This window comes from Taudactylus pleione, unplaced genomic scaffold (assembly GCF_031769625.1).
Source record: "Taudactylus pleione unplaced genomic scaffold, aTauple2 ptg000127l, whole genome shotgun sequence".
Taxonomy (NCBI): domain Eukaryota; kingdom Metazoa; phylum Chordata; class Amphibia; order Anura; family Myobatrachidae; genus Taudactylus; species Taudactylus pleione.
In genome coordinates, this window is record NW_028284529.1 from 9,075,705 (window position 1) to 9,103,390 (window position 27,686).

Here is a 27,686-nt window from a genome sequence, read left to right on the forward strand (position 1 = left end):
AGAAAAAATAACCTGTGTAAAAAAAAAAAAAAAAAAATGGCGTGCCCTCCCCCCAGAAAAGAGCAACCAGCCCCGGGCATTAGTGACCCAGTGCTGGGTGTTCTTAAATACAGGGGACAAACGATGTAGGGGTCCCCTGTACTTAAGCACAACCAGCAACGGGCTAGTCAGAACCAGCGCTGGTTGCCAAAATACAGGGGACAAACGACATAGGGGTCCCCAGTATTCTGCGCAACCAGCTCTGGGCTCTGATCCGGTCCTGGTTCTGGAAATACAGGGGAAAAAATGGAGTAGGGTTCCCCTGTATGTTCCAGAACCAGCACTGTACTTTTTCTAGCGGGGGGCTGATGCCACAGCCAGTGGAGCCCTTTCACCGGGCCCCCGATCCGCAGCATCAGCCCTGACCGCTAGTCAGCCCAGGCCGGGGATCCCTGGAGAGCTGGGGACCCCCCCAATAAAGGGGTCACCCTCTCCAGGGTACCCCAGGCCAAGGCTGATAGCCCAGGGCTATCCCCGCCACCCCTGGTGGTGGTGGGTGGCGGGTTGATAGTGTGGTGTGGTGTAAATAAATAATATCAAACATTGTCTTTACAAGTAGAACTGCAAGTCCCAGCAAGCCTTCCCCCGTATGCTGGTACTTGGAGAACCACAAGTACCAGCATGCAGGGCATTAAGGGCCCACTAGTACCAGTAGTTCACCTGTAAAAAAATGTTTAAAAAAAAACACAGGACACACACCGTGACAAAATAAGTTTATTAACCATACACACACACACACACACACACACACACACGTACACATACTCATCTATGTAACCCTGTAGCATCGGTCCACTTGTCCGGTAAAGTATCCATAGGGGACCTGTGAAAAAAAAACATACTCACCAACTCCTATGCAAGGTTCTGTCCTCTTCGTTCCAAAGTAGGCATCCCCGGACTTGGCAAAAAAAACAAAACACGAAAACCCGATCCACGAACTTAGTACCGTTCTATAGAACGGTACTTCCCGAATGAGAGCTTAGCGGCGGGGTATCACCATGGAAACCCCGCTGCTAAGCGTTCATTGGCTGAGAGAGGTCACCCCCCGTCTCTCAGCCAATGAACGGCTCCCTCCATTGTAGTCAATGGTGGGAACCGCAGGGTAAAATGTGATTTTGGTACCTACCGGTAAATCCTTTTCTCTGATTCCACAGGGGACACTGGAGGTGCTTACGCTGGGGTATAGAGGCGTGGATAACTGGAGCCGGCACTTTAATTAATTTAGAAGTGTGAAGCTCCTCCCCCTCTATGCCCCATCAGCCTTCAGTTTAGAAAATGAAGACCGAGAGGAGATGGAGAACAAGCGGAGTAAGAAAAGGAGAGAAGAACACACAATAACTGAATCATACAACATACTGAACAAACCGAACAGGCAGGCGGAGAGCGCTGTATCCCCTGTGGAATCAGAGAAAAGGATTTACCGGTCGGTACCAAAATCCCATTTTCTCTTTCATCTACTAGGGGACACTGGAGGTGCTTACGCTGGGGACGTCCCAAAGTTTTCCCCATGGGCGGGAGCGCTCTGCGGCACCTGCAGAACTAGGCGGCCAAAACGGGATGCCGAAGTAGCAAACATATCAAATTTGTAAAACTTGACAAACGTGTGAACTGAAGACCAAGATGCCGCACGGCACAATTGTGACGTGGAGGCTCCTCTACCCATGACGCACCTACCCATGACGCACCCACAGAACGTGTGGAATGAGCCGAAGAGGACGAAGGAGGCCGACAGTCAGCCCTAACATAAGCCTGATGAATAGTCAGCCGAATCCAACGTGCCAAAGTCTGCTTAGACGCTGGCCAACCCCTCCGAACAGCATCATAGAGGACAAAAAGCGACTCAGACTTACAGAGGGACGCTGTCCTGGCAACATAGATGCGGAGAGCCCTAACCACATCCAAGGTAGAAGAACCACCAGAGTCCTCCACCAACGGCTGTACCACAATAGGCTGATTGATATGAAAAGCCGACACAACCTTGGGAAGGAAAGCGGCTACCGTCCGGAGTTCCGCCCTATCAGCATGAAACACAAGATAGGGTGGCTTATAAGACAGAGCACCCAATTCTGAAACTCTACGAGCCAAAGCGAGAGCCAGGAGGAGGACCGTCTTCCAAGACAGGTACTTAAGATCAACCTCCTCCAAAGGTTCAAACATGGGAGACTGAAGAAAAAGAAGCACGAAGTTTAGATACCAGGGTGCAATTGGACGTACAACAGGGGGCTGCAAGCGCAAGACCCCTTGAAGAAATGTCTGCACCTCAGGAATGAGGGAGAATTTCCCTTGAAAGAAAATGGAAAGGGCAGAGACCTGCACCTTTAAGGTTCCCAGACGAAGGCCAGAATCCAGACTTGTCTGAAGGAAAAGCAGAAACCGGGATAAACGAAATAGACGGAAGACCCCGACTGGACCACCATGAGATATAAGCACGCCAGATGCGATGATAATGCTCAGCCGAAACTATCTTCCTGGCGCGTATCATGGTGGGAATAACCGCGTCTGGGATGCCTCTGCGTCTCAAGATATCGGTTTCAAGAGCCATCCCGTTAAATGCAGTTGCACGAAGTTGGGGTGTATGAAAGGGCCCTGCTGTAGAAGATCCGGGCGCAAAGGAAGGGGCCACGGATCGTCTGACAATAGGGACCGAAGGTCCGAGAACCAACTTCTCTGAGACCAGTTCGGAGCCAAGAGAATTACAGAGGCTGTCTCTTGTTTTATCCTTTTTAGAAGACTAGGAAGAAGCGGAATCAGAGGAAAAAGGTAAACTAAGTCGTAGATCCACGGACTTGTCAGAGCGTCTACTGCTGCCGCCTGCGGATTTCGAGTTCTTGACACGTATACTAGGAGTTGACGATTGAGTCGTGACACCATGAGGTCCACCTGAGAACATCCACATCGACGTATCAGTGCATTGAACACGTCTGGATTGAAGCTTCCATTCCCCGGGATGGATGTCCTGTCGATTTAGGTAACCTGCTTCCCAGTTGTCCACACCCGGGATGAATACCGCCGACAGGATTATGTAAGCGACGGCCGTCGCGTTGTCGGACTGAACTCTTACCGGACGAGCCTTTAGAAACTCTGTTGCCTCTATCAGAGCATTGTAAATCGCTCTGAGTTCCAACACTTCTAGAGGGGACCATCGACCCTGAAAGTGGTGATCGTGGACTACTGCTCCCCATCCTCGGAGGCTTGCATCCATTGTTACGATGATCCAGTCCCACACTCCGAATCTCTGGCCCGCTAAAAGATTGGTGGATTGCGTCCACCAGAGAAGCGCCACTCTGGTAACTGGGCTGAGACGGATCTCTCGAAGTAGAAGCAAATGAGACCCTGACCCCTGTGCTAACAGGTTCAGCTGAAAAACCCTGGTGTGGAACTGGCCGAACAGTAGTGCCTCAATAGCAGCTACCATCTTTCCAAGAGATGCAGACAAAGAAGCATTGACACCTTCTTTGGTCTGAGGACCAGCTGAACTAACAACCGGATATCCCTGGCCTTGTGCGTTGGAAGAAAAAAAATCCTCTGTGATTTTGTATCCAATATCATGCCCAGAAATAGAAGATTCTGGGACAAATTGAGATTTGACTTCTTGAAGTTGATTATTCAACCATCTCGGGTTAGAGTGTGATAGCTGACCTAAGGCTTGATCTGATAGAAGAGATACCGATGGAGCCTTGAGTAACAGATCGTCCAAATAAGGGATTATGGGCCTGATTCAGAGCCGGACGCTCTGACCAGAGCGCTCGCTCTGAATCAGGGCCCTCCTACCTAAAAATGGAGCGGCATCCTGGCCGCTCGCATAGCTGTGGGTAACCACCCAGAGCTTATGCAAGCGGCCAAAAAGATGGTCGCGATGGTCAAAACCATCGCGACCATCGGGCTTGCGATGAGACCCTGCCGCCCTGGAGCCCTGGAGTGCTTTTGGATCTATCAAAGCAAAAAGCACTCCCACTGACATCACTACTGATGTCAGTGGGGCCGGACCCAGACGGTAGGCGTTCCCATGGGAACGCCTCCGTCTGGGCAGCCACGCCCCCTGCACGCCCACCAAAGGGGGCGTGCTGTCACTCACCATCGACAGCACGCCCCCTTTGGTGCAAGACCCATAGCGACAGCTTGGCTGTCGCTATGCGGGTCTCATGCATGCGCACGACAGAGCTCCCTCCGTCGTGCGCATGCGCATTAGGGCACCATCGACCTTCTTGAGAGCGCTCGCAAGCGGGTCTGAATTAGGCCCTATGTTCACTCCTGATGACCGAAGCAGAGCGATCATGACGGACATGAGTTTGGTGAATATGCGGGGAGCCGAGGATAACCCGAACGGCAATGCCCGAAACTGGTAATGATCTTTCAATATGGCAAAACGCAGAAAAGCTTGGTGTGGTTCCCAAACGGGAACATGGAGATAAGCAACCTTGATATCCAGGGATAATAGGAACTCCCCTGGTTCCAAGCTCGCAATGACAGACTGCAGAGATTCCATTTTGAAACGATACATCTTCAGATAAAGGCTTAAGGACTTGAGGTTTAAGATGGGTCTGACCGAACCATCCGGTTTGGGCACTACAAACAGGTTTGAGTAAAACCCCATACCTCGCTGATACTCGGGAACCGGAACTAGCACAGAAGACACTACTAGAGACCTGATCGCCTCCTGTAGAACTCTGGCCTTGGCTACGTGCAACCGTGTGTGGACGACCTCTATCTCTGCCGCCTCTCGGTTGCGTGGGAGCACCTCTAGCTCTACCACGAAAGGAATGAGGCGCTGGAAAGGAATGAAACGAAGGTCCAGTATAAAGTCTTCTGTGAACCGGAGCAGTAGACGGGAGGAAAGAGGACTTACCCCCCCCCCCCATGGCCTGGGATATCCACCTGTCCAATTCCGGGCCAAAAAGCGTGTCACCCGTGAATGGTAAACCCTCAACAGCATGCCTGGACTCTGCGTCCGCCTGCCAAGCACGCAACCACAGAGCTCTGCGCCCTGAAATAGCAGATGCAGATATGGGAGCACTAATCTGACTAATATCCTTAGACGCTACTCCCAGGTAAACTGCAGACTCATGGATGTGTTCTGCTAGTAGCCGTAATTCTGCTCTGGAAATACCCGAGTCCAAACCTGTAATCAAATGGTCAGCCCAGCAAACGACGGCCTTGTTAACCCAGGCGGTAACAAGGGTAGGTCTAAGTTGAGCTCCTGCTGCGGTATATATAGATCTTAGTGTTTTATCCAACTTACGATCCGAAGGGTCCTTTAAAACAGTAGCTCCCGGCACCGGAAGTGCTGTTTTCTTAGAAAGACGGGAAACAGATGCATCTACAGGAGAAGGTGTTTCCCACTTCTCCATCACAGATGATGGAAAAGGGCAGCTAGACGGAAACCTACGTGGAATTTGGAACCGCTTATCCGGCTGTTTCCAGGCTACTGATAACTGCTGTTGAAGTTGTTGTGAGAACGGAAAAACAGTCGAACTCTTAGGTTGTTTGTGAAATAGTTCACACTCCTGGGATGCAGTAACTATCTCCTCAGGCAAATTAAGGACCTTTCTGACTGCCAAAATTAAAGATTCCACCCCGGGGGACGCAGACTCTAACTCCTGAGGGGTTTCTTGTAAAACTTCCTCCACACCCTCTTCGGTATCCTCTGTGGCGAGGAATTCTTCGTCCGACTCTTCTGACTGGAGAACAGTCGTTAGAGTACGCTTTTGTGACTTTTTTTTTTTTGGTAGTAAGTGGAGGGTGCAGGCACAGCTGTACCAATCACCCGAACCAGGGTGTCTAGAGACTTGGTTAACCAAGCTACCCAGGGAGGTTGAGACCTGCACGCTTCAGCCAACTCCGATTAAGTCTGACATAACTCCTACCATTTCAGTGGCCCATGGCGGAGCAGGAGAGTTAGTAATCGCCATCTGTGGATCCATTGTTATACAAGCATCACATAACGTGGACCCAGTGGCATGTGGCTTGGTCTGTTTGTTGTTACACTTGGAACAGACAAACAGCCTTTGAGAAGCCTTGGTTCTGTTGGCATGGTACACACAGTCACCCAGAGATACACAGCATAAAACAGAAAAGACACAGACAAGATAAAACAAGAAGGCTGTGGGACACAGAGGAGGAGAAACCCCCCTCCCACAAATCAGATTCCCCTGCACTTACACCCCAGTTTCTTACAGCCTCTTTACCAGGGATGTAATCAGGGGATGTACATGTCCTGCAGCACAGGAATGGCAGCAGAGGAATCCAGCCTTCTGTTTCTTACACTGCAATCTCCTGTATAGAGATGCAGTATGAGCTGCTGTGTATGAAAGAGCGGTAGCCCCGCTGTTATACAGCCGCTTGCCGCTGGAGGAGAGAGACCCTCGCTGCCCTTAAGCTCTGCCCCCTTCTTTATGCCCTAAAGGGCTATACAACATGGCAGTGGCCATTACCCTCCCCCCGCGCGCCGCACCATGTGTACATCGTTAGAGCAGGCGCCGCGCCGTAGAGCGCTTAATAACCTGCCTCCCACACTGTAACAGCGGGGAGAGAGAGAGACGAGTGCCGCGCTGTAGCGCACTTCATAAGCAGCCCAGCGTCTCATGTAATAGCGGAAGGAGGGAGAGCAGGGAGCCGCGTGTAGTGCTCTGCCTTAGCTGCCCAGCACACTAAGTTCTGTAATAACGCTGGGCAGCGGCAGGAGCGGGAGCCGGGGGATGCGCAGGTGGTTACTCAGTGCGTGGTCCCCGATGGAGTCTCTCTGTAGCTTCAGCACTTCTCTTCTTCCTGTTGAGAATGTGCTGTGGCGGTAAGGAGCTGTCAGTGCTTTTTAGATAAGCGCTGTGCACTCCTTCCTGCCTCCTATAAGGACAGGGCGCCAGGTACCCGGACCCACCTTTAGAGAGGTGGCGAAGGGTACCCAAAAGTGTCAAAAGATTTATAAAATAAAAAACCTAAATAAATAAAATATGTGTGTTGCTGGAGCACACGGATTATGACCAGCTCCTAGTAGGCACATTTTCTAAACTGAGGGCTGATGGGGCATAGAGGGGGAGGAGCTTCACACTTCTAAATTAATTAAAGTGCCGGCACCAGTTATCCACGCCTCTATACCCCAGCGTAAGCACCTCCAGTGTCCCCTAGTGGATGAAAGAGAAACTTTAATAACCCTGCGGCTCCCACCATTGACTACAATGGAGGGAGCCGTTCATTGGCTGAGAGACGGGGATGGCCTCTCTCAGCCAATGAACGCTTAGCAGCGGGGTTTCCATAGTGATACCCCGCCGCTAAGCTCTCATTCGGGAAGTACCGTTCTATAGAACGGTACTAAGTTCGTGGATCGGGTTTTCGTGTTTTTTTTTTGCCAAGTCCGGGGATGCCTACTTTGGAACGAAGAGGACAGAACCTTGCATAGGAGATGGTGAGTATGTTTTTTTTTCACAGGTCCCCTATGGATACTTTACGGGACAAGTGGACCGATGCTACAGGGTTACATAGGTGAGTATGTGTACATGTGTGTGTGTATGTTTAATACACTTATACGGTCACGGTGTGTGTGTCCTGTGTCTTTTTTAAACATTTTTTTACAGGTGAACTACTGGTACTAGTGGGCCCTTAATGCCCTGCATGCTGGTACTTGTGGCATCAGCCCCCCGCTAGAAAAAGTACAGTGCTGGTCCTGGAACATACAGGGGAACCCTACTCCATTTTTTCCCCCTGTATTTCCAGAACCAGGACCGGATCAGAGCCCAGAGCTGGTTGCGCAGAGTACGGGGTACCCCTACGTCATTTGTCCCCCGTATTTTGGCAACCAGCGCTGGTTCTGACTATCCCGGTGCTGGTTGTGCTTAAGTACAGGGGAACCCTACGTCGTTTGTCCCCTGTATTTAAGCACACCCAGCACTGGGTCACTAATGCCCGGGGCTGGTGGCATGCCATTTTTTTATTTTTTTACACAGGTTTTTTTTTTACCACAGCAGCACAGACGGGTCTCACGGACTCGTCAGTGCTCTGTGTCAATGACACAGATGCAAGTAGCACTGATCTCCTGGTTCCTGCGTGCATCTGTGTCATTGAAATACACAGCAGCACAGACGGGTCTCACTGACCTGTCCGTGCACTGTGTCAATCACACAGATGCATATAGCACGAATCTCCCAGGTCCCTGCTACATGCAAATGGGCACCATAACGCTGATTGGCTTCCTGTCTGCCACTGCAGTGCCACTCCTAGATGGGCCACGTGTTTGTGCCGCCCATCCAGCTACCTCGGTGCAACCTTTTGGCCTAAAAACAATATTGTGAGGTGTGAGGTGTTCAGAATAGACTGGAAATGAGTGGAAATTAATGTTATTGGGGTTATTAATAGCGTAGGAACAAAAAAAGGCCCATTTTATATGATTTTAGCGTTTTTTTAAATTTTTTAAGAAAAAATCCAGATCCAAAACACAAAACCCAGAACCCAAAACACGGAAGGGTGGTTTTGGCAAAACCAATCCAGATCTAAAACACGAAGAAAGATCCATATCCAAAACACAAAACACGAAAAAGTGGCCGGTGCATACCCCTAATTGTAAGCAAAAAAGACACTCAGTGCAGCCGAGTCGCACGGGACCTCGGGCTGTTTGACGAAACTGAAGCCACAGTGTATGAGGACACATCTGTAAATGAAGATACCCATGTTGTTAGACTGCAGTACATCATTGCATTGTTTATGGATTATGGGAGAACAGATAGATTCATATCAAAGACATAGGGCCTGATTCATCAAGGAACGCAGTTGCTAATATGCACTCAACCGGTCAATTGTTATGTTCTGCGCATGTGCATGCATCGAAGGGCAAGTGCACGAACTAGCAATTGCGATGGGAACTGCGATTGCAGAGGCTACGCAGACCCAGAGCAGAATGATTGACAGGAAGTGCCATTTGTGGGTGGTGACGGGGGGGTGGGGGGTTGGTCGGGCGAACACAAGCGTGCCAGTGCGTTGCAATGCCGTTGCAGGGGTGTGCATAAATTATCCACTGTGTAGCCATAAGCAGCCATAGCACTGATAGCGTGCGTGGCTGTTAGCAATTTCTGAGTAAGATCAGGGCTTGTGCAAGTGTGCATATGGGTCCGATGTTACTGATTGTTTTGCTATGTTGCCCTAGTACACGGATGTGAGTAAGGGGGAAATGGGTGTCTGGCTGCGTTCGCAATGCGCAATGTGAATGCAAACATTTAAATAGCACCGCTGATATTAGCAACTTTGGTACGTGCGTATAAGCAGGATTACGATTCATAGTGAATCAGGCCCATAGTTATCTCCTGGTTAAAGTTCACTTACAAGAATGATTAACTGCATTCACTAGGAGGATCCAAATACTGTACTTAAACTCTCTCTTATTACTATTCAAACATCTACCATTACATTCCAGTGAATCTTGTCTGTTAGATAACTGCAAAAAAATCCTATATGGTGGATCCTTGGTTTTCATGCAGAAAATCCAGATAAGCTTCAAAAATATTAAAATTTTTGGTACGCATGCATGCAGTTTAGCTCTTGGATATAAACCTATTTTTCATTTGTTAAACTACTACACTAGCAGTTGACCTTTCCTTTTGATCCTTTAAAAGAGAAATCTTATTTACAGAGTATGGCCCTGATTCAGACCCACTCGCGAGCGGCTGTCCGCTCGCAAGTGGGTCGATGTTCTGCACTGAGCATGCGCACGACGGAGGGAGCTCCGTCGTGCGCATGCGCCAGACGCAACGAGCGAAGGAAAGTCCTTAGCTCGTTGTGTCTGATCAAAGGGGGCGTGCTGTCGATGTTGATTGACAGCACGCCCCCTTTGGTGGGCGTGCCGGGGGCGTGCCTCCCTGATGGGGGCGTTCCCACGGGAACGCCTCCCGTCAGAAGCCGGCCCACTGACATCACTAGTGATGTCAGTGGGAGTGATTTTGGCTCTGATAGAGCCAAAATCACTCCGGAGCTTGCGGTTGAAAACCTCAACCGCAGGCTCCGGCTCGCAGTTTCGATGGTCGCGATGGTCACGACCATCGCGGCCATCAAAATGCACGCTTGTATAGGCTGTGGGTGGTGACCCACAGCTATACGAGCGTCCAGGAGGACGCTCCATTTTTATGGAGGGCGGCCCTCATTCAGAGCGTGCGCTCTGCTCAGAGCGTACGGCTCTGAATGAGGGCCAATGACTTTATGATCAGAATCCCTTTGTGTATCCATTGTCTGTATATTCTTGTCAGCATAAGGCATGTTAGAAACTCTCAATATCTTGTGTTCTGTACAGTATATATTTATGCTCATAGAGACATAGGGCCTGATTCAGAGAAACACGCTATGCCTATGTTTTTGCTTTTCAGCACTTATCGGTAAACTGCAAATGTGTCTAAGTTGCACTGCAGATACTCTAAAGTAGTTTAGCAGAATTGCTCGCTGCGACTTTTTACTCGCCGTGTGATTGACAGGCCATCAGTGTTTGGTGGGTGGTAATGTGGAGCGGCGGCAAAAAACACAGACTCGTCATGACCGTTTGCAGGGCGTGTCGTTGCCTGCTGCTGTGATCCCATACGCAGGAAACATGGCACTGGAGTCTCACTTTCCACCGCTATTCTACAGGACCAAAGACTTACTCAGGAGTGCGAGGAGTGTACGTCTATTACCAATGCGGCGTCTGTGTATGCAGCTGCTGCAACTTGTTCCATAGATGCTTAGATATGCCAAGCCGCAGGTGGGCGTCTCAATACATATTTTGCATAGCAGCTGTGACCATTCGCTTATAACTCTGAATCAGGCCCATAGACAATATATTCTTATCACATTGGTGCACTCATGGGGGGGATCAGAGTGCCCAGAAACTATAACATTGGAGAAAATAAGTTTGTCAGGTCAGCGTATTTTTGATTGACCCTAGAAACAAAGATTATTACTTTTACTTCCCCAATTTGTCTGACATTGGGCCTGATTCAGACCCACTCGCGAGCGGCTGTCCGCTCGCAAGTGGGTCGATGTTATGCACTGAGCATGCGCACGACGGAGGGAGCTCCGTCGTGCGCATGCGCCAGACGCGACGAGCGAAGGAAAGTCCTTCGCTCGTTGTGTCCGATCAAAGGGGGCGTGCTGTCAATGTTGATTGACAGCACGCCCCCTTTGGTGGGCGTGCCTCCCTGACGGGGGCGTTCCCACGGGAACGCCTCCCGTCAGAAGTGATGTCAGTGACGCCTCCCGTCACTAGTGATGTCAGTGGGAGTGATTTTGGCTCTGATAGAGCCAAAATCACTCCGGAGCTTGCGGTTGAAAACCTCAACCGCAGGCTCCGGCTCGCAATTTCGATGGTCGCGATGGTCTCGACCATCGCGGCCATCACAAAGCACGCTCGTATAGCCTGTGGGTGGTGACCCACAGCTATACGAGCGTCCAGGAGGACGCTCCATGAAAATGGAGCCCGGCCCTCATTCAGAGCGTGCGCTCTGCTCAGAGCCTACGGCTCTGAATGAGGGCCATTATTCATAATGCAAGGGATTGATGTATATATTCTGCATCCAAGCACTCAGCATTATAGCACATTACACGAACAATGGGGTGGGAGTACTCGACTTTTCAACACCACGGCTTGTCAGCATTTAAAAGGGTATTAATATTTAATATGAAACACTCCTGGTTTTACAATTAATATTACTGCCCTTTTAAATACAGCTGCCAAAAGCCCTTAGTTTTGATACCGTAAAATAATGTTTTACTTGCTTTTTAAAGTTACATAATACACTTGCCATACATCCCTACTCACCCTTACAGTACACAAATGCTCAACATTGAAGGCAGTCACAAATACATTTTCACTATGGAAATAGAGCAACAAACAACACTAATAACAGAAAATATTTATAAGCAGAAGAATGGGCAGAAATCCCCTTGGAAACTGTTTTCTCATAGTGCATGTTAATCTCCAAGGTAAAAAAACAACTTCTTAAAATCCAAAAATAATCTAATTGGAGCAGATCCAAAAATAATCTTATAGGACAGTGTAGCGGCAATTTGTTTCTTCACATTGTCAGAAAATACTGTAGATCATTATCTGAATGCAAGGATGGTATGTGAACCCTGATAGGGTCAAGAATCAAAGCAAATTAGTACATGTTATGACTAAAAACAATTTAATGGGCAGTTTATGGCAACGCTGGTAATAAAACCTGTAGACTTTGACATTGTTCAAGAAGAGTTTTGAAATAAATAAACAAAACTATGTTTGTTTCCATCAAATATTTACATTACTAAAATATAGACCCTAGCAAGATGTGTGAATTCACTTGCACAACTGGGGCCTCATTTGGAGTTGGTAATACAAACAATTGTGGAGTAAATACACGTATCTCTATACTGCACATATTCATCTAACTACGCTCGTATCTCGAATTGTGCGTAATGCATACCCTTACATCTGGAACAGCAGGACGAGGCATATAATCATATATCGGAGTAGAGAAAGGACGTATTCTCGTAAGTGTAATGGTGTCGCTATCCCAGATACCTTTTGCATAAAGATATGTGGTGGTGGTGATGATGATGATCATGATGAAACCTTCTACGCTATCTAGCCACTTATGATTGACTGGCTGCATAATGATCCTTCTAGCCGATAGTACTTACTTCATTAGAGCTGCATCTAGATTAAGAAATGTTGCAGCTTTATGTTAGGATTACTTTTTAATAGACGACCCCCATTTGTATTTGTTTCAATTTTAGATGTAAAATGTGGCTTTTGCATTTATTGATAACAGTGTCAAGGCAAAGTTCTTGCCAGTGTACTATATATGACAGTTCATGCTCACTTTTTTATTACAAACACTGTCAAGCCACATATGTCTACGATAATGTTGGGTGTTAGTAGACAAAATTGTTTGCATGTTGTTGGCCTAACTCAGACATTTAATTGTTATGGAGTAGGGATGTGCAGGCTCGGATAGGTTCGAGTTTGCACGTGGAGTTCGGATTTTTCCCTCCAAAAAAACGGAACTCAGAACGAGGCAAAACGTCATCTTACATGGACGAACATCATCATTCCTGGACAAAAGACCAGGAATGATGATGTTCGTCCATGTAAGATGACGTTTTGCCTCGTTTTGAGTTCCGTTTTTTTGGAGGGAAAAATCCGAACTCCACGTGCAAACTCGAACCTATCCGAGCCTGCACATCCCTATTATGGAGTCAAATATTGAGATATCTGCAACTTATACAGGAAATAACACTTTTTGTAGCAGAATCTTTACGCATACTTTCATAGCGCAAAATGCATCAGATTCAGACGGTAAATGAGACCCACACTGTGTACAATAAACAGTACTCAACTGCAACTCATGTCAATCTTTTTGTGTTTAGACCAACCCATGCTGCATGTCAAACCCTTCATTTTATTAACATTTCTTGGTTCCCTCCCTGAGCAAACAGGGATCGTCCCAGCTATAGCTAGATAGATCGAAGATATACAGCAATGACCAACAGTATAGTGTGATGTACAGATCCCAATTATATTTATTTATTACCAGTTATTTCTATAGCGCACACATATTCCGCAGAGCTTTACAGAGAATACTTGGCCATTCACATCAATGGAGCTTACAATTATATATCAATCTAGTTATGCTGTCTCTATGGGGATGAACAGTGTAAATGGCTTGTAAGTTATCGAAATTCAATTCACAGATAACAGAAAGCTACCGATGCCTGACAGTAGATAAGGTCCGAGTTTGTAGAGAGATGTTTAAATGCTTGGTTTACTCATGATTAATACTTCTATTTAGTGCTTGATTGACAGGAACTGGGTGTAGGGTTCAGTTTCTAGGATTGCTTATGGTGGTATTACAATTTAGATAAATAGCCTTAATTGAGGAGGTTACTTTCTCTTTCCTTTGGATATTCCCTGTCCATCCTGTCGTCCCCCCCCAAAATTTTTTATCGTGTAACCATGTCCCAGCAGTGCTCAACCATTCCCCTGTCACCGACTCGCAGTCTATCTTGTCCCTTTTAATAATTTAATAGTTACTATTTTACTTTAGACTCTTTTTAGTCAGTTGATCTTCAGCAGCAGAGGCTTTTGTTAGACCAAGCCCACCTACCTACACTCACGCAAGACCAACGCGGTATCTCTTGGACTCTGAAATCGCTGATCAAGAACTTCGAGACACTATTAAGACTTTACCTGCCCATAAGGCTCCGGATCCAGATGATTATTCGGGAGAGTACTACAAAATTCTCCAGGATAACCTTTCCCTGCTTCTTCTAGACTTATTTTGAAACATACATAGTAATTCCCATTCCCTTCCTTTTTTTCATGCCTCTCACATGATTCTTTTACCTAAGCCGGAGAGGGACCCCGTTCTCCTAGGTTCATATCGCCCCATCACAATTCTGAATGTAGATTTTAAACTCCTCGCCAAAATTATGGATACTCGCTTACAACAAATTTTACCTTCCCTTTTAACTTAAAATCAATTGGGATTTGTGGCAGGTGGGAATATGGTTAAATGTATCCGTACAACTATAATTGCCTCCATCAAAGACCCCCATGCTCAGAACATGCTCATTAGCCTCGATAAGCATAAGGCATTCGATACTATTCGTTGGCCCCACTTGTTTGAGGTTATAACTCAGAGAATTTGCCCCAGACTTTATCCAATTGCTTCGCTTCTTTGATCATTCCCCTTCCACATGTTGATTAATGGGCTACTTGGCACGCCCATGGAGCTAGGACAGGGCACCTGTCAAGGATGCCCTCTCTCCTCTCTTCTCTTTAATCTTGCTATAGACTCTTTGCTCCGCATTCTACAACAATGGTCTGATTATCAGGGGATTCGAATGGGCGCTCGCAGTGTTAAATTTACAGTCTATGTGAATGATATCCTGTTGTGCATTACAGACCCCCAACATACATTGCCTTTGATTTTGCACAAGTTCGGACAATATGGCGACATCTCTGGTTTGTAAATTAATGCAGACAAATTAAGGGGCGATGTTTGTTCACCCCACTATTACCACTCCCTCTTGGGGCTCATCCTTTTCATTCTCTTGGGCTCACATCTGGAATATCTGGGCATTCTTTTACCTAAGAATCCTGCTCTACTATATAATAAGAATGTATATGGGATGATCAGACTTATTATTCAAGAACTGGAAACATTTGACCCTTTTGTATCTTGCTAGGTATGCCCTTATCAAGATGATGACCTTTCCCCCGGCTCCTTTATATGCTGCAGGCATTACCCATTCTCCTTACTACAAAGGATATTCAATGAATCAATAAGTATTTTTGGTAATTTCTTTGGCAGGGAGGTAGGGGCTCGTATCAGTCTAAGGAAACTATATCAACCTAAATCTAATGGGGGAGTACATTTTCCAAATATTCTTGTCTATAATCATTCTTTCCTCTGCAACTGTATCAGCACACCCTCACAGTATATGTGATAATGCCCCATTAAGTCCTGTTCCACTTTCATAGTAAATCATAATTTGAAAGAAATGTGTACGACTTAAGATATGCTCCGCAAACAGTCGTACGTTCCACTCTGCTTCAGCCCCTTTGTGTGCAGGAGTTTCCCAGTACTCACTATTGTATTTTCATTTTCATGTTCCCTTTTTACTCAAACAAAACCAACAACTACTATACTGCTTACTGCACTGTTAGCCAAATCATCACTGAATATGCAAAAGTTCACCATGCTAATGACAATTTAACAAGAGAGCTCCCACCTAGTATTATAGGGCAAGCTATAAGATACAGTTCATATCTTTCCTGCTTGCAGTAGTCTGGGAACAGCATGACCTATACCACTATCTAAACTACTATTTTAGCCTGAGGTGTTCGTCTGTCTTAGTTTGCAAAGCATAGTAATTTAGCAGTTACAGCAGTATTACCTTCTGACATTATGAGACAGCACAGACAGCCAGTATACCTTTAATGGCTACATGCTTAACTCCATCCTCTCAATCCTTACAGCAGAATATGCTACAAGGGTAACTGTTCTGTTGGGCCAAGAATTAGATGTACAATTATGTGAAACCATTCAATGGAAAGTGATGCTTAGAGAGCCAGTAGACATTTATTGGAATAAATCACAATAAACAATCAAATGTACTAATTTATTTTAAAACCCTGATGACTGTGCAATTAACCAAGCATTATTCATGAAAATATAAAATATAAAAGTGATTTAAATCACTAAGTCTGGGCAATTAGTTAATATGAACTACAGTAGCAGAATTCACATGAATTTGCATTTGTACAAACTGATCTGGCTGTCTGCTTCCCACTACTACTGTACATTTAGCTTTTCTTTCTTTGAAGGATGCTTAGCTGTCGTGTGGCAAAGCCATCTGTTATATTATTTGTAAACAATAGCAACAATCACCCAAGGAACCATGAGAATGAGGTCTTAGCATCCGATTTACGGGCTGTTTTAGACAGATGAGAAATTAGGGCAGACTGACAACGTCTGGCTGGGAAGACCAGCTTGTAAACGACTTAACAACAGATTAGAGCGATAGCTGTGTCAAGTGGAAGCAAAGTATGCCATTGGTTTTACAAACGGCCAGTAACACAATAGACACTTAACAATTGCAAGATGCAGGGCAGGCACAGACAATATGACATCACAGTTGTCAACTGACCCTAATTTTCAGTGACTGTGCCAAGTTCTAAAGAATTGATCACTAAATGTCACTGTTTCTGACCAAGTGCCTACATTCCTCATTTTTTACACACTTTTATTATTCTATGTGCTTTAACAGTATTGATTGTATATTAGTATTTAAAATGCCATAATGATGTTATAAGCAAAGTTTGTAAAATATGATGTGTATAATAGTACATAAATGCCTGTCTAGACAGTCTCATTCTTAGATCATATTTGCCTTCCCTCCAGGAATGTCCGGTGGTGCTACAAATGATAGTATAGTATAGTTCCACGAACAACAGCATGGAAAAACAATCGTGGGCTGTGAATTGCACTATATTTTGATCTTTTAACACTGATACTCATCGACTAGGACGGTAATCCAGTATTAGTCACCACTTAATGGGCTATCCCCCAGAGTAGAGTAGCCTGATGCAGACTAGGCTAGACTTTGCAAATATGGCAGTGGGTTTTTAAAAAAAAAAAGAAAAAAAATTTATTCACACTCCAACAGGCAAGATAGCTCAAACCACAAAAATAAAAAGTACTGGTTTGCCACACATTTAGCAAACTGACCCTTAATACATGGAACAATTTATATAGCTTTCAGGTATTAAATCATGACTGCAGTACTAGATCTTGTTTTAATTCATGTGCTATGATGTATGCTGCGGCCTGTAGTATATAACATGGTTTACAAAATGCACATCAAACACCAAACATCATGCACACTGAGAAAAGCACCCCTTAGCAATTTTCTTATGATATTGAGATTTGCTATCTTCTGCATTCCATCTAGTTCTGTTGCAAGCCTATGCAACTTATGCTGCGTACACACTGACAGATATATTGGGCGATCAATTGATGAGCTAATATATTGTGTGCTCGTGGGCCAGTGTGTACCAGCGATATGTCTGTGAACGATGTCGCGTCGGCTGTGCTGCACAGCTGATGGAATATACATCTGTCCATCGTGCTGTGTGTACGGGTGGTCAGGGGGTGGAGCTGGGAGGGGGTCACAGTGCGACCCCCGGCCAGTGGAACCCGCGGCCAGATGATGGTTGTTCAGTGTGTATGAACAACCATTATCTGCAGATATATCTGTTAGGTGTGTACCCAGCTTTCATTTTAATGTTAAAGACACAAATGTTGCTGGAAAGTACAGAACAAATGTTTATTGTGTAGAATGATGTTGTATAACTTGCTCAATGAGATTCCACTATAGCAGTATAATCATGCTTGAAAGCAATAAAAGCATACCCCCCTCACCCTCCAGCCTGCACTGATTGGTAAACAATCTGATTAAAATCTCTCTCTCTTGAAACACCCCTCATGAGGGTATTTGAATTATGCCAAAAATGTAAAGTGGAAAAAGAAAACCTTTTGCAAAATCTGCAGAAGTGATTTACTCTAGAAGTACAGGTTAATGATGCCTTGATAACTGACAGCTATGTGGCCTTTGTGAAAGCTTAGACTGGGTATTCTACACTCTCCTCCACTGTGGTTATTGCTAGCCTAGCAAGTAAAATCAGAATTTTCCATTTGACAAAGATCTCCCCATACATGCATGGGCGCCGAGAGGGGGGGGAGCGGGTACAGTTTACCTGTGCCCGGGCTTGCTAGAGGGACCCGGGTCCGGCGTTGCCCCCCCATCCCTCACAGCAGCTCAGCACACAGCTTATGCCGGAGCAGTCTCCCATGGCTGTGGGGGGGAGCAATCACACTGATCGCGCCCCGCCGTTTAGCGCCTGGCTGGGGGGCTTACAACGCCCCCATACGCGGCACTGCAAAACTGGTTTATTCTTTACTTTTTTGTCAAGGGGGCGTGGCCACACCTCCCGCGATTAGGCCACAGCCCCTCCTTTACCTGGGCCCAGCCGGGCTCTCTACGGCCCTGCATATATGCAGATTCAATAGGCTGCTGATGGAGACACTGGTTCTTGTTAAATGGACTCTATGGTCTCCGGAGATCTACCAAACATTAAATAAATTAATTTTTTAACACTGACCTCCTCAATCTATTGAAAATCGTTTTATTTTAAATTCAGGAAATGTTAAAAATTTTACTAACTCAGAAACATTAATGTTTTCTCGCACTTACTTGGACAGGCAATGCATTTAATTGGGAGCAGAAAGCCAAATAAAATGCACTGCCCATAATAAATTAGACAAGTTCAAACTGAACTATATAAGTAAACTCACCTAAGGCGAGTAGAATGAGCCTGAAAGCTACCTGTAAGTGCCCAATTTTTTTATGTACTGTTTGTTCACCCAACAATGCAAATATTGATTATTATTGTGACATGGGATTTCACACATGGGGATTTCTGGGGAGATTTTAAAAATGAAAGATGGCAATATGCCTTTAGTTGATTAGGTGATAATCTGCGATGTTGGGCCGCTGTAATTCTGTGCGCAGTCACACATCACGACACCACATAGCACATAACTTAAGTGCCCCCAAGGTGTCATCTAGGTCACAAATAGCTAAGCTGGGATTTGAATCAGAGTATTCAGCAAGGAATCTCCCTAATGTCTGAAATTACTGGCAGGATATCAGCATCACAAACTTATTAAAAGCAGCCCCATCGGTTTTGCATATAAATTACTTATTTGTACATTAGTAGCTTTTAGAAATACCATATCCATTATGCTGCTGTATGGTAGCATACTAATTCGTAGAGGAAACAGATTTATGTTTAGATTTTAGTGCACAGGGATTAACAAGATACACTTTATAGACACTAGATACACAAGAAATGTAACTGTAAATGATACATTTTTAATGCATGTTATTGTTCACTAAAGAGATAGCTACATTTATAAAAGTATACATTATTTTCCAAATTATGGAGCACTTCTGTACAACCCTAAATCATTACATAATGGGAAACAAATATTTGGAAAAATGGTACAAACTAGCAAATAGAAGTGGTCCTGGTGTTTCAGCAATAATATACCAGATTCTATGAGATAATTACATATGTGAGCTATTTAATGACTCATTTACTCAGGAACAATAACATCAACTACAAAAATACTTAAGATAGAATGGGGCAGAACAACCACGTACCAACCGAGTGCTAACATTAAGGCCATCATTGGAAAAGGGTGGCATGAAAAATGTCCAAAAACAGAAAATAATCTTTTGTCATATGCAAGTAAATGTTTAACAAACAAACAGCAAAACTGTAAATGTTCAGACTTACCCACACTTGTAGGGAAAATATCTTCATTATTAATTTGCACCTCAATCCAGTCCATGAGCAGGTTCATGTACTGAGGGGCTGGTAAGGCAGTGGGTTTCTTGTATTTCATGTCGTCTTGCCATCTATACTCATATTTTGGACCCCCAGACATAACAGGGCAGGTCCTCTCGGTGCAGAAGTCACACATAGTACCATAGATTAGGTTAATCCTATTGAAAAAGTCCACCACATGAACAGCTACCCAGTCATTGAGGTCTTCTCCATTGGGCAGCTGAACTGTGGCTTTCAAATCAACTCCAGAACTCAAAGATGCTTGGGCACGTTTATGTAATTCAAACCTTTGTGTGCCAGGATCAAATTTTCTCTTAGGTCTAAATGTCTTGTCCTTGTTAAATACTTGCTTGAGACCTATTGACATGTCTTTTGTACGTGAGCTATATCCTCGTGGTGACTCCAGTGAACTAGTCTTGCACAAGATGGAATAATATGAACAAGACAAGTGTTTGTCTACTTCCTGGAAGACTTCATTTTCTAGGAAAAAAGAAAGTTGTGTATAAGCATACCAGATGCATGATCATCATACATTTATTCCTGTAGTTACACTTTGTATAACTTACATCTTATCACATGAAACATTTGCCATTAAGAACGTCACATCGACTAACAGACATTTGCTTTTATGTGCTACATTTAATATGGGTTGGTGCTTTTCAATTTACCTTGGGCCTGATTCAGAGTTGTACGGTATAGCACGGCCACAGGGAAGCAGCTCTGCAATACAGTACAACTAATATGCCAATGCCGCAGGAGGTGTCGGAGGTAAAAAAGATGCCTCCTGCCGGGATTGCAGATATGAGTGCTGCATTCCAAGACGCAGCATCCGATCATATGCAAGAACATCGGCCATTTGAGTACCCCTGAAGCTACTCAGATTGGCCCTTGCAGCTCCATAGTCGGATGATGGCCTCAGCACTCCAAGAAACCCTACCCCCCCCCTCCCCCATTTTCAAGAACGGAGGCCGACACCGCCGACAAACGGCCATAGTCTGTCAATCAGAGAGATAGCACACTGATGATGATGGCATTGTTTGCAAGCACTACCAGATCGCTGTTGATTGCAAATTCATCTTTACAGCTAAGTGCTTTCTTCATTGCTTGTGCATGAATTTGTGTTTTAGTGTGCTTGTTTTTACTATTTTTGGTTTCTACTCAAGATGGAGAGTTGCATCTATTGTGTGAAAGGTTAGATTTTTATAAATTGTGTTAAAACATAATAGTGAATGTATATTTCGCAAGCAAACAAATGGTTAAAAACACGGTGTTAGTGTACATGCATATGCTACTGGTGTAGACATGTGCTGCGTACACCTCAGCATAGGGCTATAAATATGCTATTTGTCTCCACAGGCTCCTTGATGGCACCAGCGGCCACAACTTCACATATTCACCTTCCACTGTCTCTCCTTATCCCAGCTATACCACACCACCTGCAAAAAAATGCCATTCACCAATGCCTGCCTTAATATTGGTGTTTGGCGAAGCTTCTAGTTTAAGTCAGTAAAATGGACTCAAGTACACCTCCTAACTACTTTCATGTCTCAGAGAAGGGTCAAATTTGATAGATCTTCACTTATTGGAGATGATACTTTTTCTCAAAGGTGCATAATAAAATAATCTCCCAAGCGGAACGAGAGTTTGAAACTGCTGGATTCTAGGAATTGTTTGATACAATGCAAGCATTTGCAATATTCTAATTTATTTTAAAACTTATCCAAAACTATTTTAAAACTTATCCAATACAGAGACCAGGTAGGGCTGCACTCCCATACATTTATCCAAACTTCAGCCCGGTGCCTTCCGCAGGTACCCACTGTGACCAGCCTGTCGCACGACATTTTGCAAAAGCTGGCCATAATTTATCAGCTTTGAGGTACATTATAATCGATCATGTTCTGGCCGCATTGAGGGGTGGTAACCGGTCCCTCAAATTATGGCAATGTGAATCCCGTTGGATCTATCATTTGGGGGCGCTTTCCCCTAAGGGGTTAAATGAAAATTTGGGTCTTCATTGTTTCCTATAAAGATTGTGATTTTGATAGAAACTGTATGCTTGTGTGCAAAGTTTTCTGCGGTAATTGAGCTTTATTTTTATGATACATCATGCATCCACGGTCGTCGGTCTGAGGTGCTTATGTATTTTTTGATAATGTTCGTGAACTGTCCTGGAGAATGGTCTCTGTTCTATTTTTGATAGCTGAGTATTGTTTCAGGTTCTATTAGTGATTTTCTAGCCTCATAATGATTGTCGTGCTCTTAAATGACACCATGATTAGATTTTATGCATTTATTATTATATGTAGGTATTAATGTTGGTGTTTTGGATTGTGTCACTTTGGTATATGAATATTTGTGTACATCTGTCGTCATGGTAGCGGACCGCGGGGTGGGCGGTCCCTGATTGCGCTGCATCCATGTGTTGGATAAGTTTTAAAATAGATGTTCTTGACCCAATTCAATTATAAAAACGTTATTACAATTTCTGAGGGTTTTTTTGGAAAAACAAATGCCAGTTAAGTGGTTAAGACTGTTTCTAAAAAAGTTACAGTACCAATGGGTTGGTTATCTTTCAGGAGAGAATTTGGGAGCTTGGAAAGAAATGTCCATGCTCCAAACTGGTTAGAGAATTCCATTAATGTTATCCAAACAAACCTCAAAAATAGACTTCCAGAAACTGCAGCTCATGAATTTGCCTGGACAATGCTCAGTTAATGCCATCCATCAAGTTCTTGTCTATAGCCAGTCCCTGCTATTTTGGGGGTATATACCTCTGACAGTTTACTGTGCAAACTTTGGGCATACTGTATGTACCTTGATATCATGTTCCTGCCTTTCTCTCTAACAGCCTATGTACTAAATCATTGCTGTGTAAGTTAACTTCCTAGGCTTTGACTTTTCTGGTGGAAAATGCCCAATTTGCTTTCACCTCTTTAAATACTTTATGGAGTATGCCTCCTGTTTGTCCTTTACTCTCGAGCAACTGGATTTATTCCTGTCCATCATCCACCAACAGCGGCACAATGACAGAATGTTATCCATAGTGATTAAATCAAGCAAAGAACAAGTTCAGTTTTGTCCATGTTCAGTTTCAAATAGTACAAGGACATGAAAGAGGAGACAGTAGTAAGACATAAAAGAGGAGACAGTAGTAAGACATAAAAGAGGAGACAGTAGTAAGACAGAAACTCAATCCAATAGAGAAGCAAGGTCAGGAGCTGAGAATAAGCTCTTAGCTATCATCTTCTAAACTGTACTACATAACATGATTGATAGAATCTGATTGGTTGCTGTGGGGAACAACACTTTTACTTTTTAGAAAGTTTGATAAGTTTCCCCCATCAAGTGATCTAAGATACACTGGATTCCAAAAGAAGAGACAACTTGGAGTTGCGGAAAATGGTTAAATATGTCAAAGGCTGTGGAGCACAATATAACCTTTGAATCAAAGTTGTGAGTGTCACAGACTACTTTAGAAAGGCTTTTCCTGTGTAATAATGAAAGTGAAAACCAGATTGGAGGAGGTCTAACGAGAAATAAAAATCAGAGTCACAAATTAACGTTTTTGTCAAGTTGTTTAGCTAAAGGGAAATATGTAAAACTGGGTGATGGCTGGGAAGGGATAAAGTGACAATTTAGGTTTTCTTTTTAATAATGTCTAGATGACAAAATGCTTAAATGAAAATGAGAAGGTACTAGTGTTAAGAGAGATGTTAAGGAAAGATATTAATGTTGGTGTAAATATTGAGCAATATGATGAGACGAGATGGAACAAAGAGAACAGACACCAAGGGCCGTATTCAATTGCAGGCGAAAAGCCGTGATCAGCGAAAAGTTTTCGCCGATGACGTCATTTTGCCAGTTGGAGACTTTCTGCCCAATTCAATAGCAATTACTTTTTGCCTAAGCAGAAAATCGGTGCATTCAGATAGGCGAAAAAGACTCGCCTCTGAACGGACGCGGAATAAAGTGCGGTTTGGGGTGCAAAGTTGCGGGAACCCCGTGCAGTGTTTGGACGGTCCCCCAAAGGTGTCTAAAAAAGTTTAAAAAAAAACACTTTAGAACACCACAAAAAAAGTACTTTTGTTTTGGGGACGAAAAAGTGAAAAGTTGAGGGAAAAACTTAAAAACTAGTGAAAGAGACTCCAGGGGGGTCCCCAAGTATGCCCAGGTGTTTTTTTACTTTACAGGTGTTTGCGGCAGGTGGATTTTCCATATTTTTTAAAACTTCACTTTAGCAACTTTAAAATATGCTAGCCCTCATCTTCAGGTACCCCAAATTTGCTGGGACTAGTTATTTTGATGAAAAAATATTTCTAAATGCTATTTTTCATACGCTAATTAGCACCTATTGAAACCATTTAAAGTACCCCAAATACCTTCAGCAAGGCTATTCGGGGGTATCCATACTGATCCCCCATGTCAGTGCATCTTTTGGGGGGTGTCAGGCTGATTTCCCCAAAACTGACAGCATTTTTCGCCTGTTTGAGTTTCGCCGGGTCCCGTTTTCACGTCCCTTGGAATCGAATAGGGAGAAAAGCGGCAGCGTGCGCGATACTTTTACACAAATCAGCGATAGGCAGAAAGTGCATTACAGACGAAGTCCAGGACTTTTCACCGGCAATTGAATAGGTCCCCAGGTTGGGATTTGGGGCAAAGATAGTTTATTTTGCTGGTTAACTTCGTTGAAGGTGTTAAAAGGGGATGTAGTTATGAGACCGGCGGCTCTCAATGCCGACGCTGGAATCCCCACAAGGGAGTTAAGATAGGCATCAAAACACAGATGCCTATCTTAATCCCAACACCGGAATCCAGGACGATGCTTGCCCGAACGAAGGCAAGCCGGGGTGCCCTTAGTGTTAGCTGTTGGGGGGGAGGGTTCGGTTACGGTAAATTAGCTGTGTTAGCGGTTTTGGTGGAGAGTTAGAGTTAGGCACCCTTAGGGGGGAGGATTAGGGTCAGGCACCACTGGGGGGGGGGGTTAGGATTAGGCACTAAGGGGGGAGGGTTAGGTTTAGGCATGAAGGGGGGAGGGTTAGGTTTAGGCATTAATGGGGAGGGTTAGGGTGAGGGGTGGGGAGGGTTAGGTTTAGGCTACAAGAAGGGAGGGTTAGGGGGAGAATGTATGTCGGGATACCAACTATCGGGATGCCACTGTCAGTCATGTGACAGGAGGCATCCCTACAGCCAGCATTACAGACCCATTCCATTAAAAGTTGTAGGTAAGAAATAGATGGAAGGAAGGATAACGTTTTTGGGAACAAGAATGAAGACTGAAGATGGTATAAACTACCAGAGGCAAACTCCGAAAAGCTTTGCTTTTTGGAGTTTGGTACATAGGGGTCGGATCGTAGCCCCCATCGATAATAATGTGGACTGCGATCTGCAGTGCTAATTAGCACTTCCCTGGAGATTTCTGTTAAATCTCCTGCATTGTGCCATTAGTACATGCAAGTTTATACAAGAAGCAGTTTATCAAATTAAGCAGAAACTGCAGTTTCTAGATCGTTTTATGTAAAAAATATATTAATACATAGGCCCCATAGTCTTACAAAATATAGTAAATACAGTAGGATAGGGATTGAAAATGGGGATGCATTTTACCCATGTACACATGGCTACTTGTCAGTAAAACTTTTGGAGGACACTACAAACATATATGATAAAGCTAATTTTTCTATGAAGCACCTTTTGATATTTTTATATTTACAAAGGATTTTACTCATGTTTTTTCCTTTTTATTTCCCATGTTTCAAATGGATCATTATTACAGAAATCTGTCCTCTCCCAAACACCGGGGCGTTTAGATCTTTTACCAATACCTATAGTATGCATTCTTTCAGGTGGAACAGAGGTCATCACAAGTTAAAGAGTAACTAGACAAGTAATGATTTATTATACAAGCATTTCATCATATAACATTACACCAGCCTTCATCTTTAAGTTATATTTAAGATAACTCAATACTGAGACCCATTAATCACACAGTGGGGATCTAACTCACATATTATTATATGGGCAGTTGGATTACTGGCAAGCACTGACAAAACTTGTACAGCTTCACTAAGTTACAATGGTAATCTAAAGTCAGGCATTGTTTAACCAAGATAAGAATGTCTTGTGTGTGAGCACATACTGTATGCATCATAGCAGGAGCATAACTGGGGTATTTGAAGGCTCCACAGCAAAAGTTTGCAAAGGCCCCCATGTACAGTACCACCCAAAGGTGAAAATGTATATAACACTAGAGTACACTTAACAAGATGCAGGTAATGAACTGATCTGATAAATTGTATATAATAGATAATATATAGATATATATATAGATATATATATATATATATATATATATACACACATACACTGAAGTGCCAAAAGTCCCAGACCTGCATCAGTTGTAATCTGACATCTGGAACATCAGCTGGGCTACTCATGGCAAGGCAATGTGAATTATTGCAGTTCGAACGGACATTCAACATTCTTCGAACTGCGGTGTCACGTGTGTACCGGGAATACCTCATGGAAGGCATTACTACCCACCGTAGGTAGTAATGCCCTTGGCCAACCAAGGGTGCTTAATAATCATGACCAGCATTGTCTGGCCAGAAATGTCTGTGGTAAATGACAAGCAACACTGGCTCAAGTCACATCGACATTCAATGCAGGAGGTACCAGGTGCATATCCAGCAGGTCAGTGTACAGTTCTTTATCTTCCATGGGATATGGGAGCAAAGGATCCACCAGAATGCCCCTGTCAACACTACGACACCGAACACAGCGCCTCATCTGGGCTTGTGAAGTTGCTAATTGGACCCTGGAGGACTGGCAAAATGTGGCATAGTCTGAGTCACGGCTCCAGTTGTTTTGGGCTGATGGTAGGGTTTGGGTGTGGCACATACCCCATGAGGCCATGGACCCCAGGTGTCAACAAGGCACCATGCAGGCTAGTGGTAATTTCATAATGGTGTGGGGGTGTGTTCACATGGTATGTGTTGGGTCCACTGGAACTGCGTGAACACGTCATTAGTCAACACACTAAGCTAATTGGAACCTTGTGTTTGCAGATACCTCCCAACTGTCCAGATTTAACCACTTGCCTGGCATGGTCGCATCAGATGCGACCACACTATGCTGGGCTTTCCCTGACATGGTCGCAACTGATTCTGACAGAAGTGCCCACTAGGTGGCTGCGGGAAGCTAAACTTCTGGCAGCCGTCTACATCAGAGGGACCTGCTGGTCCCTCTGCACCCGTGGCTGCCCCTCCAGTGTGTCCCGATCACTGCTAGCCACAGTGATCGGGCATTCATCGGTAACCCCCTCCCGGCCTTGCTGCAGGCTCCAGTGTATTCCAATCACTGTGGCCAGCAGTGATCGGGCAGCCTGCGTGACCCTCCACCATGTAGTAGTTGTAAGCAGTAGCCGCAGCTCCTGCTGCCACCCCTAGGGCAGCCGGAGCCGCATCATCTACTCCTGCTGCTGTGTCCCTGGTCCACCCTCTTCTCCTGGTGCGGCAGCTGCAGCTAAATCCCCAGGCTGGCCCACCCTTCACTCCCTCCTCCCGGCATTGCAGCTGCTGATGTTTTGTGCCTGCAGCCTGGCCCATATTCCCCTCCTCCCCCTGGCCCGGCGGCTGCTGCTTTGTTCCTGGTGGCTGCCAGTGCTCCGTGTGTCTCCAGCGTGGTTGCTTCTGCTTGTGTGAGTACTACAGCAGCCAGCAGCATCCATACCCACTCCCTTCTG

At 44.8% G+C, this 27,686-nt stretch overlaps 1 protein-coding gene across 3 annotated transcripts in view; it reads right to left on the reverse strand.

The window, feature by feature from the left end:
- Positions 1-27,686, reverse strand: part of MOB3B (MOB kinase activator 3B) — a 134,453-nt gene that overhangs the window by 87,098 nt on the left and 19,669 nt on the right. For all 3 annotated transcript variants that reach the window (XM_088472654.1, XM_088472652.1, XM_088472653.1), the window contains exon 2: positions 19,892-20,422. In XM_088472654.1, coding sequence (XP_088328780.1) covers positions 19,892-20,309 — 418 coding nt within the window. In that variant the 5' untranslated portion in view covers positions 20,310-20,422. The remainder of the gene's footprint in view (positions 1-19,891; positions 20,423-27,686) is intronic.